Source organism: Protobothrops mucrosquamatus, unplaced genomic scaffold (assembly GCF_001527695.2).
Source record: "Protobothrops mucrosquamatus isolate PMUCROS unplaced genomic scaffold, P.Mucros_1.0 scaffold344, whole genome shotgun sequence".
NCBI lineage: Eukaryota > Metazoa > Chordata > Lepidosauria > Squamata > Viperidae > Protobothrops > Protobothrops mucrosquamatus.
The window spans coordinates 42,013-59,512 of record NW_015386681.1 but is presented as its reverse complement, the minus strand read 5'-3'; the positions used below and the strand labels follow the sequence as shown (position 1 = coordinate 59,512).

Here is a 17,500-nt window from a genome sequence, read left to right as displayed (position 1 = left end):
AATGCTAATTACTCACATAATTAATGACTTTAAGCTGGAGGGAGGCTGCGTCCAGATCGTACAGTTCCCCTGAAAGGCAACAGATGCGGAGTTTGTGGATTGAACGACTGGATCGACAAAGCTACACTTGCTACGCAATGGCGGGTGGCGCACCTCACCCCTAAACAGTGGCACGGCCATGCGAAACAAGAAATGAAATCTTCAGCCATGTCCACATCTAATAAAAACAAGAACAGGTCCCTTACCTACAATAGACCAAATTACACAACGCAGCAAAGACATATATAGGTGTTCCTCGACTTACGACCAGTACTGAGCCCAACATTCCGTTGCTAAGCGAGACGGTTGTTAAGGGAGCTTTGCCCCATTGGCCGACCTTTCTCGCCACGGTTGTTAAGTGAATCACTGCCGTTGATGTCGGCAACACGGTTGTTAAATGAACCTGGCTTCCCCCGTTGAATTTGCTTTTCAGAAAGTCGCAAAACGGGGATCACGTGACCCCCCCCCCCGGGACATTGCAACCATCACAAGTACATGCCAGTTGCCAAGCCTCCGAATTTTGATCACATGACTGCGGGGATGGCTGCGACGGTCGTAAGTGTGAAAAATGGTCACAAGCTGCTTTTTTCAGGGCCGTTGTAACTGAATGACTTCTGGTTTGCCGCCGTGGCTGCCGCGGATGTTTGGAAGGCGAGTTCCGACTTCCACATCCGATTCCGCATCGCTGGGGGACCCTGGAAAGGGTCGAAAGTCGCCCTGCAGGGGGGACCAGCAAGGAGGGGATCCCCACTTGATCACGGGAGGGCGGTAGCCCTTCTGCTCGATCCAGTGCAGCCCTCCAAGCCACAAGCCTCCAAATTTTGAACACATGAGCGCAGGGATGGCTGCGACGGTCGTAAGTGTGAAAAACGGTCACAAGCCACTTTTTTCAGCGCCGTTGTAACTTTGAATGATGGCTAAACCAACAGTTGTAAGTCAGGGACTCCCTCTATACAAAATTGGTTACTGATTGTCTCTCCTGCCTTATAAAACTGGGGATGGTCAATGGCCCTTACCGCACAACTGCAGGATCTTGCTGTCCAGCTCGCTATAGTTGCTCCTGGGGGGCTCCACCGGTTTCGCCTGGCAAGGTTGCAACTTCTGAAGGCTTTGGAGACGCTTGTAGGAGACCAGGATCTGCAAGAGACCACGTTCAGAAAGGAAGAAGTCACTCCTGTTTTAAAACAACCCGGTCTAGCTAAAGGATGGGTTGAAGAACTCATTGGCAGAGGAGGAAGCCCTACATGGCTACATTCACACAACTCTTGAGTATCTAGGTATACGTTATTCCCCACAGCAAAGAGAAGCAGAAAGGGTTAAATAGATTATTTTATCCAAAGGAGAGGATATCGTGGGCGCTCCATCATTGGAGATTTTTAAGAAGAGACTGGACATCCACCTGCCTGAGATGGTATAGAGCAGTATAGGGGCTGCCCCAAAGAAGAGTTGGGGGTCAAGCTATTCTCCAAGTCCCCTGAAGGCAGGAGAAGAAGCAACGGATGGAAACTCATCAAGGAGAGAAGCAACCTGGAACTAAGGAGAAACTTCCTGACAGTGAGAACAATTAACCAGTGGAACCACCTGCCTCCAGAAGCGGTGAATGCTCCAAGACTGGAAGTTTTTAAGAAGAGACTGGACAGCCCTTTGTCTGAAATGGTATAGGGTTTCCTGCCTGAGCAGGGAGTTGGACTAGATGACCTCCAAGGTCCCTTCCAACTTTATATTATTATTATTATTATTATTATTATTATTATTATTATTATTATTATTATTATTATTATTATTATTATTATTATTATTAACTGAACCACTGCAGCGATTCATTTAAGAAGCAAGAAAGGTCGTAAAATGGGACAAAACTGACTGAATGACTTTCTTGCTAAGTAACGGAAATTGTGGTCATATAAAGGGCGTGCCTGATTTGGACTCCTTTCCCAAGCACGAGGCTGGCTGTTTCTACAGAAATAAGAAAAGCTAAAATAAACATTTCCTATCCTCCTTCCAGCGCAATTGATAGAAAACAGAAAGCCAGCTGTGATTCCAACAAAACAGCTGGGGATGAGGTGGGATTCCCATGCCAAGGCCCACGGCCCCTCCTTACCCTAAAATTAAAATTATTTTTTTTCCCCCTGTGTGGTTCTTGGCAATCGCCTCTTATCGACATGAAATTTGCCATCCAAACTTTTCAAGTTTAAAAATATCCTAGAAATATAGAAGAATGGACGCTTAAAAGTGTCAAATTTAGCAGAAATGGCTAAGATTTCTGCCTATTTGAAGGATCCCTCACAAGAAAGATACATTTCGGTTTGGAGAAGATGGATAGATTATATTCAGAACAAATATGGGACTAAAAAGTTCCATTTAGCCTATGAGTAAATTTTAGAGTATTATTAGTATTAATAGTTTATTATAGTGAAATTTTTGTTAGTTTTAATTATATGATATTATTATTACTTTCAGTATTAGTATGGTTTAACAATATGGATATTCTATTGTTTAATAATTAGGACACTAATTTGTTTATGTTTTAATTATTATTATTATATGTATGTTAAAGAGGAGTTAAAGCGCATTATGGACTTGGTTATTTATATAGTTGGTTAATGTTAGTTAGATTATGATTATTATATTTGTAACCCTGTATTTAGCTCTGGGAAGCGGGGGAGGGAGAGGGGGGGATTAGGGTGGGTAGGTTTTGGGGTTTATATTGTAATTTTTATAAAACTTTCCAATACAAAAAAAATATCCTGGAAAAGGGGGGTAAAAGCCTTAGCTGTTAACTCTGTTCCCCCCCCCCCAACTTGATGTTGATGCTCTTTGATCTGATGTCCCAATGGTCTCTGGTTTAGATTGTGTGACACATCCTCGTGGCCTGTTGTAATGCGATGGTTGTTTTGATTCCATGTCCTCCCCGTTCTTAGTTTTCCCACACTTTCTCCGAGGACATCTGACCCAGAAGATATAGTAGAATTGACTTGCAGGGCTGGGAATGTTTAATTTTAAAGCCAGCCACCACCAAACAGGGTCTACAACCTCTCTCTGGCACTTCATATATAGGCAGATTCTAATGAATTCGGAGGAACCAGAAGAACAAAATAACAGAGTTGGAAGGGACCTTGGAGGTCATCTAGTCCAACCCCCTGCTCAGGCAGGAAACCCTGCACCATTTCAGACAAATGGTTGTCCAGTCTCTTCTTAAAACCTTCCAGGGGCCTGGAGACTAAAACATACGAAGAATGGCTGCGGGATTTGGGTCTGGCTAGTCTAAGGAAAAGAAGAAATAGGGGAGATAGGATAGCAGTGTTCCAGTATCAGAGGGGCTGCCACAAAGAAGAGGATGGGGTCACATTATTCTCCAAAGCCCCTGAAGACAGCACAAGAAACAATGGTTGGAAACTGACCAAAGAGAGAAGCAACCTCGAACTAAGGAGAAATTTCCTGACAGTGAGGACAATCAACCAGTGGAACAGCTTGCCACCAGAAATTGTGGGCGTTCCATCACTGAAGATTATTAAGAAGAGACTGGACATCCACCTGTCTGAGATGATATAGGTTCTCCTGCTTGAGCAGTGGGCTGGACTAGAAGATCTCCAAGGTCCCTTCCAGCTCTATTCTATTCTATTCTATTCTATTCTATTCACTGTTGGAGCATTCACAACTTCTGGAGGCAAGTTGTTCCACTGATTGATTGTAATAACTGTCAGGAAATTCCTCCTTAGTTCCAGGTTGCTTCTCTCCTTGGTTAGTTTCCATCCGTCGCTTCTTCTCCTGCCTTCAGGGGCTTTGGAGAATAGCTTGACTCCCTCTTCTTTGGGGCAGCCCCTGAGATACTGGAACACTGCTATCCTGTCCCCCCTCGTCCTTCTCTTCGTTAAACTAGACATACCCAATTCCAGAAACCGTTCCTTATATGTTTTAGCCTCCAGTCCCCAGATCATCTTTGTTGCTCTTCTCTGCACTCTTTCTAGAGTCTCAGCATCTTTTTTACATCGTGGTGACCAAAACTGGATGCCGTATTCCAAGTGTGGCCTTACCAAGGCCTTGTAAAGTGGTATTAACCCTTCCCGTGATCTTGATTCTATCCCTCTGTTCATGCAGCCCAGCACTGTTGGAAGTTGTATTTTAAGGAGGAGGAGACACCCACAGGAGAACAACGGAGCCAAGAAACTCTACACCACGGTGCAAAGACAGACGACCCACTTAACGAGCCATTACCAGTAGTCCTTGACTTACAATGCTTCGTTTAGTGACCGTTCAGAGCTACAATGGCCTTAAAGAAAGTGACTGAATATTGTTTGCCATACTTTTGCAGCATCCTCGCGGTCATGTGATCAAAATCTGGACACTTGGCAACTGGCATGTACTTAGGATGGTTTCACTGTCCCGGGGTCATGCGAGGTAGGCTTTCGATGAGCGAAGTCAACGAGGAAGCCAGATTCAGTTCACAACCGTATTACTAACTTGCCAGCTGCGGTGACTTGCTTAAGAACGGCGGGGGGAATGGTCATAAAACGGGGAAAAACCCACTGAGCAATTTTCTTGCTTGGCCACGGAATTTTGGGCTCAGGCATCGTCGTAAGTGGAGGACGACCTGTAGCTTCTCTTTTTTTTGTGATGCCAGGAGGCAGAAGGAAAAAGAGAGAGCCCCACCCCTCCATTCCCGAAGGATTTTAGGAAAGGGGGGCGTCACTTACGTGCTTTTCCAAAGCGCGAAGGTTTTGCTCATCCGACTCGGAAAGTTGACCGCAGGAGATCTGGGGAAGTCAAAGTAAAGGAATCAAAAGAGGAACGGACACACTCAGAGCATGCACAGAAGGGCGAGTGGAAATTAATAAAATAAAACGTTGTAGTCAGAGCATCCTAGAAGACAGTGGTTCTCAACCTCGGCCACTTGAAGATGGCTGGGCTTGTCTCTGGAGGTTCTCCGTCATCCAGGTCCTGGTTGACCCAAAAGTGCTTTTTTTTTTTTCCAGGAGGCCACTGGACTGTCTTGTTTTGTCTTTGAAGACGTTTCGCTTCTCATCCCAAGAAGCTTCTTCAGCTCTGACTGGATGGTGGGGAAGGGAAGGATTTGCAAGAATTTGCAAGGTGTATAAATCCTTCCCTTCCCCACTATTCAGCCAGAACCTGAAGAAGCTTCTTGGATGAGAAGTGAAACGTCTTCAGAGAAAAACAAGAAAGTCCAGGGGCCTCCTGGAAAAAAAAAAAAAGCACCTTTGGGATGGCTGGACTTCAACTCCCAGAATTCCCCAGCCACAGGAGGCAAAGAGGGCCAGGTTTCAACGTCCAGGAGGTGTGTGATATTTACTTTTATTTCTTTTGTTTATTTATCAGACTTCTTAACTGCCCTTCTCACTCATAGGGGAGGGAGGATATCCCTTTCATCCCATTTGTCTTACTGCGGACCCCCATGGGTTGGATAAGAAGGTGGGCAGACGAGAAGGGATAAAAAATAAACCACAGTGGTAATAAGAGAGATCTTTCTTTCTTTCTTTCTTTCTTTCTTTCTTTCTTTCTTTCTTTCTTTCTTTCTTTCTTTCTCTCTTTTCTTTCTTTCTTTCTTTCTTTTTCTTTCTCTTCCTTCCTTCCTTCCCTTCTTTCTCTTTCTTTCTTTCTTTCTTTCTTTCTTTCTCTCTCTCTTTCTTTTCTTTCTTTCTTTCTTTCTTTTTTCTATTTTTCTTTCTTTCTTTCTTTTCCTTCCTTCCTTCCTTCCTCTCTCTCTCTCTCTCTCTCTCTCTCCCTCCCTCCCTCCCTCCCTCCCTTCCTAAATCCACAACTATCCCCGAATTGCACAAACACTATTGTGTCTAGAATTAAAAATGAAGACTCTCCAGATCCGGGATGCCTCCGATCCAAAGTCTGTCTGTCTGTCTGTCTTTCTCTTTCTTTCTTTCTTTCTTTCTTTCTTTCTTTCTTTCTTTCTTTCTTTCTTTCTTTCTTTCTTTCTTTCTTTCTTTCTTTCTTTCTTTCTTTCTCTTTCTTTCTTTCTTTTTTTCTTTCCTTCCTTCCTTCCTTCCTTCTTTCTTTCTTTCTTTCTTTCCTTCTTCCTTCCTTCCTTCCTTCTTTCCTTCCTGCCAATCGAACTCAAACAGCTTTGTCAAAAAGCAAACCAACAGCCAGGGCAAAAGACTTAAGGAGCAAAAGTCAAAGATCAAGCAGAAACCCTGCCGTGGATGGTATCGTAACCGTGATCCATCGATCAATAAGCATCAATAATTCAGAAAAAAACCACAATCTATCGAAGCTCCAGGGTGCCTTAAGGAACTTGGTTAAAAATGGATCTCGGCTGCCTCCATACAGCGTTTTCTTACCCATAAAACCAAGAAAGATAAAACAAAGAAAAACTCGGCGTAGAAACAAACAATTATATTCTATGTTTCGTCCGCCCAACATCTTTTCTCCCTGGTGTCCTCCACAGCTCTCTTCGGATGTACACCTGGATGCACAACTACTATTGCTAGAGGGACAGGCAAAAGCCAGCGTGGCCAACGGTGACTTTAAACCTGTGGACTTCAAATCCCAGAATTCCTGAGGCAGCCATGCTGGCTGCCTCAGGAATTCTGGGAGTTGAAGTCCACGAGTCATAAAGGGCTGGGCAGAACGTCATGTAATTGGTTGAGGCTTCTTCTCCTCAGAGAGAGGGTCAAATAATCAAAATGGCGGCTGTAACACATTAAAAAAGGGAGTTGGCTTTTGATTTCCAAGTGGCTGTGGCCGCCATCTTGATTCTTTTGTCCTCTCTGCCTTACACACACATTAGGAAGATGACATTATCCTTCACAAACTCGGTTTTCAAGGGCTTTTTCCTCCAGATACTCACTAGGATCACGCATACCACGACTCCCGAATCCTTGTCCACCAAAGGATTGATTAGCACTGAAAAAAAAGGGTGGGGGGAAAGAGGAAGAATGAAAATAAACTAGCCAAAAGGGAGAAGAATAGAATAGAATAGAATAGAATAGAATAGAATAGAATAGAATAGAATAGAATAGAAAGGAAATAGAATAGAATAGAATAGAATAGAATAGAATAGAATAGAATAGAATAGAATAGAATAGAAATAGAATAGAATAGAATAGAAATACAGAATAGAATGAAATACAGAATACAATAGAAATACAGAATACAATAGAATAGAATAGAATATAGAATAGAATAGAATAAAATAGAAATATAGAATAGAATAGAATAGAGCAGAATAGAATAGAATATAGAATAGGAATAGAATAGAATAGATTAGAAATAGAATAGAATAGACAATACAGAATAGAATAGGATAGAATATAGAATAGAATAGAATAGAATTAGAATAGAATAGAAATTAGAATAGAAATAGAATAGAAATACAGAATAGAATAGAATTACAGAATAGAATATAATAGAATAGAATAGAAATACAGAATAAAATAGAATATAGAATAGAATAGAAATACAGAATACAATAGAATAGAGCAGAATAGAATAGAATAGAATAGAAATTAGAATAGAAATACAGAATAGAATAGAATAGAATAGAATAGAATTACAGGATAGAGTAGAATAGAATAGAATAGAATAGAATAGAATAGAATAGAATAGAATAGAATAATAACTTTATCGTCACTTCAAATGTACACTAATCGGCATACATTAAAACGAAATTTCACTACCTTCAGCTCTCAAAGGGTCACCACTGACATTGTTCGGTTCTAGACAACCAAGGGCTAACACTGTCAACCTACATCATAGTCCTTGATTTATGACCACAGTTGGGGACCAGAAATTCCATTGCTAAGCGAGACCTGCTCAGTTTTATGAACTTTTTTGCTGCGTCGCTCTCTTACCTTGCTTGCCAGGGGCTAAGGGGGCTGCCAAGCCAGCCACCGGCTTGCCCTGCAGCTCGCCCGCCGGCAGCCCGTTGCAGACCACCCTCTTCTGCTGAAGGACGGCATCTCTGGAAGGACAAAAGCGGATTCATCAACCAAACAGAAGCAAAAGGAGATCATTGGGAAGGTAATCCCAATTCAATTCCTCAATTCCCAAAGGAGAAGAACAGCCGGGATGAATGGCTTAGGGGGAAACCGTCCAAGAAGAAGTGCCAGTTCGGTTTTGGGATAGGAGACCACTAGGAGATCCCACAGCAGAAGGATAGACTGAGAAACTGGAAAAACATCCCAAAGGAAACGGCGGGAGTGTGCATCTGTTAGGCCTACACAAGCCTAGCACCACCCAAGGCTTGATCTTCAGACAAATCACAGCCCTGATTACGAAAAGCAGGAAGTTGTAGCAGCAATTCCAGGTGAGATACAATCTGATCTAGTGGTTAAAGGCAACAGGCTAGAAACAAATAAGTTCTAGTCCCGCCTTATGCACGAAAGCCTGCTGGCTGACTTTGGGCCAATCACCAGGAGATGGTGAGTTCTAGTCCCACCTTAGCCATGAAAGCTGGCTGAGTGACTTTGGGCCAATCACCAGGAGACGGTGAGTTCTAGTCCCGCCTTAGGCATGAAAGCCGGCTGGGTGACTTTGGACCAATCACCAGGAGACGGTGAGTTCTAGTCCCGCCTTAGGCATGAAAGCCTGTTGGGTGACTTTGGGCCAATCACCAGGAGACGGTGAGTTCTAGTCCCGCCTTAGGCATGAAAGCCGGCCGGGTGACTTTGGGCCAATCACCAGGAGATGGTGAGTTCTAGTCCCGCCTTAAGCATGGAAGCCGGCTGGGTGACATTGGGCCAATCACCAGGAGATGGTGAGTTCTAGTCCTGCCTTAGGCATGAAAGCCAGCCGGGTGACTTTGGACCAATCACCAGGAGACGGTGAGTTCTAGTTCTGCCTTAGGTTGAAATCTGATTGGGGGACTTTAGCCAGTCCCTCCCTCTCAGCCCAACCCACAAAGTTGTTGTGGGAAAATGTCCCTAGAGCAGGGGTAGTCAACCTTGGCTCTTTTATGACTCGTGGACTTCAACTCCCAGAATTCCTGAGCCAGCCATGCTGGCTCAGGAATTCTGGGAGTTGAAGTCCACGAGTCATAAAAGAGCCATGGTTGACTACCCCTGCCTAGAGTACAGTTCAGAAACACACCTGAAAAGAGGCAATGTTTCCATCCCACTGTTGCATCTGCCATCTTGACTTTTTAGACCTCCCCCCCGCCAGTTTAAAAGGGTGACCAGCTGCTCTTCCTCCATCCCTCATTCTCCAACTGAGCTGGTCATTTCTTTCCTCTTGAGCTGGACTTCTCCCTCACCTGAGCACCTGTCTGCGGGTTCACCCGAAAGAGGTGAGCCTTTTATCCCTCGATCTGGATTGGAACTCGGTTCCTTGAAACCACGAAATCCGACGAGTCAAGCCGAAGGATTACCGACTTCCCTTCCTTCCCTCTCGTTCTGGAGGTTTGTTTTCTCCCCAGCGAATTGTCTAGCTGTTCATGAGAGCTTCTCGTTTGTGTGTGTGTGTGCGTGTTTGTGTGTGCGTGTCTGTGTTGCTTTCATCCTGATAGATGAAAAGCACCAGCTCCTACGGGGGTTTTTCCCCTGCCTTTGGCCGAGCACTCCAGCGGGGGACCCATTTCTCATTCGTTTTCAATCTGCTCTGCTGCCTTCACAGTTGTGGGGAGATAGATTTGGCTCTGATAACTGAATGAAAAAAATCACTGAAGTTGGACAGGGTTCAAAAGCCAGAGAGAGAAGAGAAAGAAGAGAGGAAAGAAAGAGAGAGAAAGAAAAAGAGAGAGAGAAGAGAAAGAAGAGAGGAGAGAGAATGAGAGAGAGAAAGAAGAGAGAGCAGAGAGAGAGAAGAAAAAGAACAGAGAGGAGAGAGAGAGAGAAAAAAGAGAGAAAGAGAGAGAAAGAAAAAGCGAGAGAAAGAGAAAGAAAAAAAGAAAGAAGAGAGAGAGAAGAGAGAGAGGAGAAAGAAGAGAGAGAAGAGAGGAGAGAGAGAAGAGAAAGAAGAGAGAGGGAAGAGAAAGAAGAAAAAGAAGAGAGGAAAGAAAGAGAAAGAAAAAGAGAGAGAAGAGAGAGAAAGAGAGAGAGAGAAGAGAAAGAAGAGAAAGCAGAGAGAGATGAGAAAGAAGAGAAATAACAGAGGAGAGAGAGAGAAGAGAGAGAGAAAAAGAGAGAAAGAGAGAGGAGAGAGAAAGAAGAGAGGAGAGAAAGAGAGAAAGAAAGAAAAAGAAAGAGAGAGAGAGAGAAGAGAGAAGAAAGAAGGGAAAGAAGAGAGGAGAGAAAGAGAGAAAGAAAGAAAGAAAAAGAGAGAGAGAAGAGAGAGAGAACAGAAAGAAGAGAAAGAAGAGAGGAGAGAGAGAGAGAGAAGAGAAAGAGAGAAAGAAGAGAGAGCAGAGAGAGAGAACGAAGAGAGAGAAGAGAGAGAGAAAAAAGAGAGAAAGAGAGAGAGAAGAGAAAGAAGAGAGAGCAGAGAGAGATGAGAAAGAAGAGAAATAACAGAGGAGAGAGAGAAAAAGAGAGAAAGAGAAAGAAAGAGAGAGAAGAGAGAGAGAAAGAAGAGGAGAGAGAGAGAGAAAGAGAAAGAGAGAGAGAGAGAGAGAAAAGTGTGCCTGGCTGAGGAATTCTGGGAGTTGAAGTCCATAAGTCACCAAAGGGCCCAGTTTGAAGGCCCCTGTCGTAGCTGAAGAGCTTGTTAAAAATCCGTTGTTAAGATTTACGGCCAGAGTCCATTTGGCATTTTAGAGGTTTTTATAACGAAGCACTAAAGCTACTAATCAAATCCAGCCCATTTGCATTTGGGGGGGAAGAGCTTTGCAGATGGACATTGAGAACGGAATGGACCTTGGAGGTCTTCCAGTCCAGCCCTCTGCCTGGGCAGGATTCCACCACTTCGATAGCTCCAAATACTGTTTAAACCCTCCATCAAAAGTGACACCAATATAAGGGAATATATGCAGTCCAGGGTTGAAGAGACTCCTTAATCACAGAATACACGGACAGACTCATCCACGGCTTCAGCTGGAAGCTGTGAGCATCCTAGACCAAGCCAAATCCCCCAAATTTACATTTCAGGGCTGAAACATATGGCCCTTGTAATCCTAGTTTTCATAAAAATATCTCAGGGGCTGCCCCAAAGAAGAGGGAGTCAAGCCATTCTCCAAAGCCCCTGAAGAAGGCAGGACAAGAAGCAACGGATGGAAACTCATCAAGGAGAGAAGCAACCTAGAACTAAGGAGAAACTTCCTGACAGATAGAACAATTAACCAGTGGAACCACCTGCCTCCAGAAGCGGTGAATGCTCCAACACTGGACGTTTTTAAGAAGAGACTGGACAGCCATTTGTCCGAAATGGTATAGGGTTTCCTGCCTAAACAGGGGGTTGGACTAGATGACCTCCAAGGTCCCTTCTAACTTTATGATGATGATGATGATGATGATGATGATGATGATGATGATGATGATGATGAAGAAGAAGAAGAAGAAGAAGAAGAAGAAGAAGAAGAAGAAGAAGAAGAAGAAGAAGAAGAAGAAGAAGAAGAAGAAGAAGAAGAAGAAGAAGAGACTGGACAGCCATTTGTCTGAAATGGTATAGGGTTTCCAGCCTGAGCAGGGGGTTGGACTAGATGACCTCCAAGGTCCCTTCTAACTTGATGATGATGATAATGATGATATGATGATGATGAAGAAGAAGAAGAAGAAGAGACTGGACAGCCATTTGTCTGAAATGGTATAGGGTTTCCTGCCTGAGCAGGGGGTTGGACTAGAAGACCTCCAAGGTCCCTTCCAACTTTATTATTATTATCTTTATTATTATTGGAGCATTCACCGCTTCTGGAGGCAGGTTGTTCCACTGGTTAATTGTTCTCACTGTCAGGAAGTTTCTCCTTAATTCCAGGTTGCTTCTCTCCTTGATGAGTTTCCATCCGTTGCTTCTTGTCCTGCCTTCAGGGGCTTTGGAGAATAGCTTGACTCCCTCTTCTTTGGGGCAGCCCCTGAGATACTGGAAGACTGCTATCATATCCTCCCTCATCCTTCTCTTCCTTAAACCAGACATACCCAATTCCAGCAGCCGTTCCTTATATGCTTTAGCCTCCAGTCCCCTGATCCTCTTTGTTGCTCTTCTCTGCACTCTTTCCAGAGTCTCAACATCTTTTTTACATCGTGGTGACCAAAACCGGATGCCGCATTCCAAGTGTGGCCTTACCAAGGCCTTGTAAAGCGGTATTAACACTTCACCTGATCTTAATCTAAAAGCTCTGGGAAGAAGTAGGGCCCCTTCTCCATTTTAATCTTGCCAAGGCCGGTGGACAGAGAGAGGCCGTGAAAAGAAGGAACATGTTATCTTTGGGTCATCTCCGCCCATCTTTAACCACCGGTGCCAGCCTTGTGTCAATGATGGAGTAGCGCAGCCGAGAAAAGAGATGAATTTGTCGCTCTTGAGGTCATTAAGCGCCAGCCTAACATCCTGGCCATGATGGATGTCCCTGTCCCGGAGATCTATTCCTTCATCAGCCTCTGAGCGGAAAGCCGATTAAAGTTTCCACCTCTCCAGACACGTCGCTGGATGCAGGACGACATAAGTCATCGGATTAATTTGCAAGTTGCACAGATATTTCTTCACAGCTGCCCGCCGTCCTTCCAGCCCTTGCTTATCAAAACTGTCCAGGGAAGAATTCCAGAGCATCCTGGCGATGGGCCTTCTCCACACCTGCGGAGAGTCCGGCTCCCAAAGTTTGGGCCAGGCTGGTTGAGCATCTTGGAAGAGGGACTAAACCAGTGGTTCTCAACCTGTGGGTCGGGACCCCATTTGGGGCCGATCGACCATTTCACGGGGGTCGCCAAGCAAGGCTGTCCGCCATTTTTTTTGTCCGCCATTTTTTTTGTCCGCCATTTTTTTTGTCCGCCTTTTTTTCCCCCTTTTCCGGCAGGTGCCTTACCTCCCTTGGGCTGGGCCAGCTGGTGGTCTACCTGCTCCGTCTCTGCCGCTTGCCAGCTACGCCTCGGCCGGCGCAGGGGGCGGAACCACGCATGCGCAGCGCTCCCGGGCAGGGAAATTCCTCGACTTATGACCGGTTTAGTCCTCGACTTACGACCGGTTTAGCCCTTGACTTACGACCGGTTTAGTCCTCGACTTACGACCGGTTGGGGTCGCGGCATTAAAAAGGTTGAGAACCACTGGACTAAACTATTCGCCCGATCTGGGTTGAGGCAGGCTCAGAAGAGGAGGTCCTTGACTTACAACCATTTGTTTAGTAACTGTTCAAAGATACAATGGGTTGGGAGAAGGATTTGGGGGGTCCCAACCAGAGACGGGGCTGCGCAAGAAGAAGCAAAAATGAGATCCAGAGCGCTGTGAGGAAAGAAGAAATATTTGTGCCTCAAAGCCAGGAGTTCGCCTTTAGGGGCCGCTATGGAGAAATGGGGAACAGCGACGTAGTTTTAGAGGGGGAGGTTGTCCTGGGTGTGGAAGTGTCTACGTGCTGATTCTAGGGTGATCCTTGTGTGTGTGTGTGTGTGTGTGTAGGCATGTCTATGATGTTTATTAAGCAACTAAATTAAGCAACTCAATTTTATTTTTGATGTGTGCCATTGTGCCCACAGGACAAACTGACAATAAAGGTTATCTTCTTCTTCCTCTTCCTCTTCCTCTTCTTCTTCCTCCTCCTCCTCCTCCTCCTCCTCTTCTTCTTCTTCTTCCTCTTCTTCTTCTTCTTCCTCCTCCTCCTCCTCCTCCTCCTCCTCTTCTTCTTCTTCTTCTTCTTCTTCTTCTTCTTCTTCTTCTTCTTCTTCTTCTTCTTCTTCTTCTTCTTCTTCTTCTCCTCCTCCTCCTCCTCTTCCTCCTTCTTCCCTCCTCCTCCTCCTCCTCTTCTTCTTCTCCTCCTCCTCCTTCCCTCCTCCTCCTTCTCCTTCTCCTCCTCCTCCTTCTTCTCCTTTTCCTTCTCCTCCTTCTCCTTCCCTCCTTTTCCTTTTCCTTTTCCTTCTCCTCCTTCTCCTTTTCCTTCTCCTCCTTCTTCTCCTTCTTCTCCTTCTTCTTCTTCTCCTCCTCCTCCTCCTCCTCCTCCTCCTCCTCTTCCTCCTCCTCTTCCTCCTCCTCCTCGTTCTTCTTCTTCTTCTTCCTTCTTCTTCTGAAAATGCAGCTCCACTGGGAGATTCAATTTAATTAACCCAGAGTACCAAGCACAGAGAGTACCACGGACCCCATAAAGGTAACTTCTGAGGCCAGCAATGAGAAGGCGCAGCTAACAGGAAGGTCCCTATGAAACAAGGGTCCCCCAAGTTTTCTCTTTGCTCTTCCTAACATTTCCCACCCCGAGGTTCTCTTTCCAGGGGTTTTGAGAAAGCCAAGAAAAGGAGAAGGAGAAACAAAACCTGAGCTTCTGTGCGTGGGTGTTATTGCCATGTCCTCGATGGGGTTTCATTTTTCCTTCCTTCTTCCCCCCAGACACCCATCAGCAAAAACGGTCTTTGACTAGCTCGGTTCCTAAGAACTCAGCGCCCATCGTCGCTGGTGGCTTCGAAAAGAGGGTGATGTGAAAAGGAACACAAGACTACAAAGGGCAAACGCTGATGTGCTGCAGAGGGGGAGACGACCAAGTGAAATTTCTTCCATGCTGGCAGAGATGAGCTGGACACCAAGAAGATTCTTCCAGGAAAATCCCTTCTGAATTCTGCATTCGGTGTGATGGATCCCAGTTTAGGCATCCAACCGAACAGGGACGTCTGTCCACCGCAGGATCATAGAAGGATAAGGGGGCCTCGGGACTCTCTGAGCTGGGTGGCTTTCTTGCAGAGGTTTCATCACTCAACTACATAACATCTTCAGTGCTATAATGGAGTGGGGTTTGTGGAGACGAGGAGGAGGAGGAGGAGGAGGAGGAAGAGAAGGAGAAGGAGAAGGAGAAGGAGAAGGAGAAGGAGAAGGAGAAGAAGGAGAAGGAGAAGGAGAAGGAGAAGGATAGGAGGAGGACTGTGGGGTCCTTGGTGCTCTCTGAGCTGGGTGATTTTTTTGCAGACGTTTCATGATCCGCCTAGGGAACATCATCAGTGCTAGAAGGGAGAGAGATGCTGTGAAGGAGGAGGAGNGGAGGAGGAGGAGGAGGAGGAGGAGGAGGAGGAGGAGGAAGAATGTGGGGTCCTTGGTGCTCTCTGAGCTGGGTGATTTTCTTGCAGACGTTTCATGACCCAACTAGAGAACATCATCAGTGCTAGAACTAACCAAAGAGAGAAGCAACCTGGAACTAAGGAGAAACTTCCTGACAGTAAGAACAATTAACCAGTGGAACTACCTGCCTCCAGAAGTGGTGGATGCTCCAACACTGGAAGTTTTTAAGAAGAGACTGGACAGCCATTTGTCCGAAATAGTGTAGGGTTTCCTGCCTGAGCAGGGGGTTGGACTAGATGACCTCCAAGGTACCTTCCAACTTTATCATTAGACGGGAGGAGGAGGAAGAGGAAGAGGAAGAAGAAGAGGAGGAGGAGGAGGAGGAGGAGGAGGAGGAGGAGGACTATGGGGTCCTTGGTGCTCTCTGAGCTGGGTGGTTTTCTTGCAGTCGTTTCATGACCCAACTAGGAAACATCATCAGTGCTAGAAGGGAGGAGGAGGAAGAGGAAGAGGAGGAGGAAGAGGAAGAGGAGGAGGAAGAGGAGGAAGAGCAGGAAGAGGACAATGGGATCCCTGGTGCTCTCTGAGCTTTACTGTTTACTTGCAGTCGTTTCATAACCCAGCTAGGGAACATGATCAGTGCTACAAGGGAGGGGGGTTGTGGAGAGGAGGAGGAGGAGGAGGACTGTGGGCTCCTTAGGTGCTCTCTGAGCTTTACTTGCAGTCGTTTCATGACCCAACTAGGGTACACCATCAGTGCTGGTCGTGGGGTGGGGCTTGCTCTCAATTTATACAGGTAATCCTCGACTTACAAAAATTCATTTCGCGATTGTTCAAAGTTACAACATCCCTGAAAAAAGTGACTTAGGACCATTTTTCACCCTTGGCAACTGACTCACACTTATGACAGATCACGTGACCCCACCCCCTTGGCGACCACCTGATGAGCAAAGCCAATGGGGAACCCGGATTCACTTAACAACGGTGTTACCAATTGAATCACTGCAGTGACTCACTTAGCAACTTAATCATAAAATGGGGCAAAGCTTAGCAAGATCAATTTTAGGCTCCATCGTGGTCGTAAGACGAGAACTACCTGTATTCCAGTGGCTTGTCCTGTCAGAGTTCGTGGGGTTGGTCTTGCACAGGGATCTTGAAACTTGGCCCTTTGATGACTTGTGGACTTCAACTCCCAGAATCCCTCAGCCGGGCACGCTGGCTGAGGAATTCTGGGAGCTGAAGTCCACAAGTCATCAAAGGGGCAAGTTGGAAGACCCCGGACTTCAACTCCCAGAATTCCTCAGCCTGGCACGCTGGCTGAGGAATTCTGGGAGCTGAAGTCCACAAGTCATCAAAGGGCCAAGTTGGAAGACCCTGGACTTCAATTACCAGAATTCCTCAGCCAGGCACACTGGCTGAGGAATTCTGGGAGTTGAAGTCCGCAAGTCATCAAAGGGCCAAGTTGGAAGACCCCTGGACTTCAACTCCCAGAATCCCTCAGCCTGGCACGCCTGGCTGAGGAATTCTGGGAGTTGAAGTCCACAAGTCATCAAAGGGCCAAGTCTTGGAGGTTGCTTGCTTAGGTGTTCACTGTTCGCTTGTTTGGCAGTTCCTTGATTGGGGTCTTGAGACACCCCCCCCCCAACCGAGGATCCATCCTGTGGACTCGCAGCTCCTGCTTGACGGGCAGGTGGCAGCTGTGGCTGGGAAGCCCTTTGCACCCCTTCCCGGTATGCTCCAGGTACGGGTGTGCATCATTGTGTCAAGCATTTGTGTCCAGGTTTTGCAGGATGTCAAACCCACCTCCTGGTTTGTTCCTTAAAGCCGCCATCAGGAGGCGCTCAAGAACAGAGAGAGAGAAAGGAATAGGGGAAATTCATGAATGGATGAAGATTTTTTTCTCTTGGAGAGACATGAAATCTCTTCTCTCGGAGGCCAGGAAAGAAGATTGGAGCCAGAACTCAACAAGGCCTAGATCGGGGGTCTTCCAACCTGGCCCTTTGATGGCTTGTGGACTCCAACTCCCAGAATTCCTCAGCCAGGCACGCGTGCCTGGCTGAGGAATTCTGGGAGTTGAAGTCCACAAGCCATCAAAGGGCCAGGTTGGAAGATCCTTGGTCTAGAAAGTCAAGGGTCAAAACTGACATGTTTTAGTTGAGGCATCGGCGGCTGCTTCAGCACCACGATAGGCTGAACAGCTCCCGGACCCCATTGATGACTAGGGAGGGAGAGAGAGAAAAACATAGAAAACTGATGGAAGAAAAAGATCTATGGGTCCGTCCAGTCTGCCTTTTGAATAATAGAATCACAGAGCTGGAAGGGGCCTTGGAGGTCTTCTAGTCCAGCCCCCTGCTCAAGCAGGAGACCCTTACAGAATCATAGCATAGAATAGAGCTGGAAGGGGCCTCGGAGGTCTTCTAGTCCAGCCCCCTGCTCAAGC

The 17,500-nt window shown here is 46.0% G+C and overlaps 1 protein-coding gene across 1 annotated transcript in view; it reads right to left on the bottom strand.

Moving 5' to 3' along the window:
* Window positions 1–17,500, bottom strand: part of PDE2A (phosphodiesterase 2A) — an 80,611-nt gene that overhangs the window by 43,941 nt on the left and 19,170 nt on the right. Inside the window, exons 3-7 of the mRNA XM_015815472.1 lie at window positions 7,863–7,972; window positions 6,860–6,915; window positions 4,734–4,793; window positions 1,056–1,176; window positions 17–69 (exon numbers count right to left, since the gene is read on the bottom strand). Of these exons, the coding sequence (XP_015670958.1) occupies window positions 17–69; window positions 1,056–1,176; window positions 4,734–4,793; window positions 6,860–6,915; window positions 7,863–7,972 (400 nt within the window). The remainder of the gene's footprint in view (window positions 1–16; window positions 70–1,055; window positions 1,177–4,733; window positions 4,794–6,859; window positions 6,916–7,862; window positions 7,973–17,500) is intronic.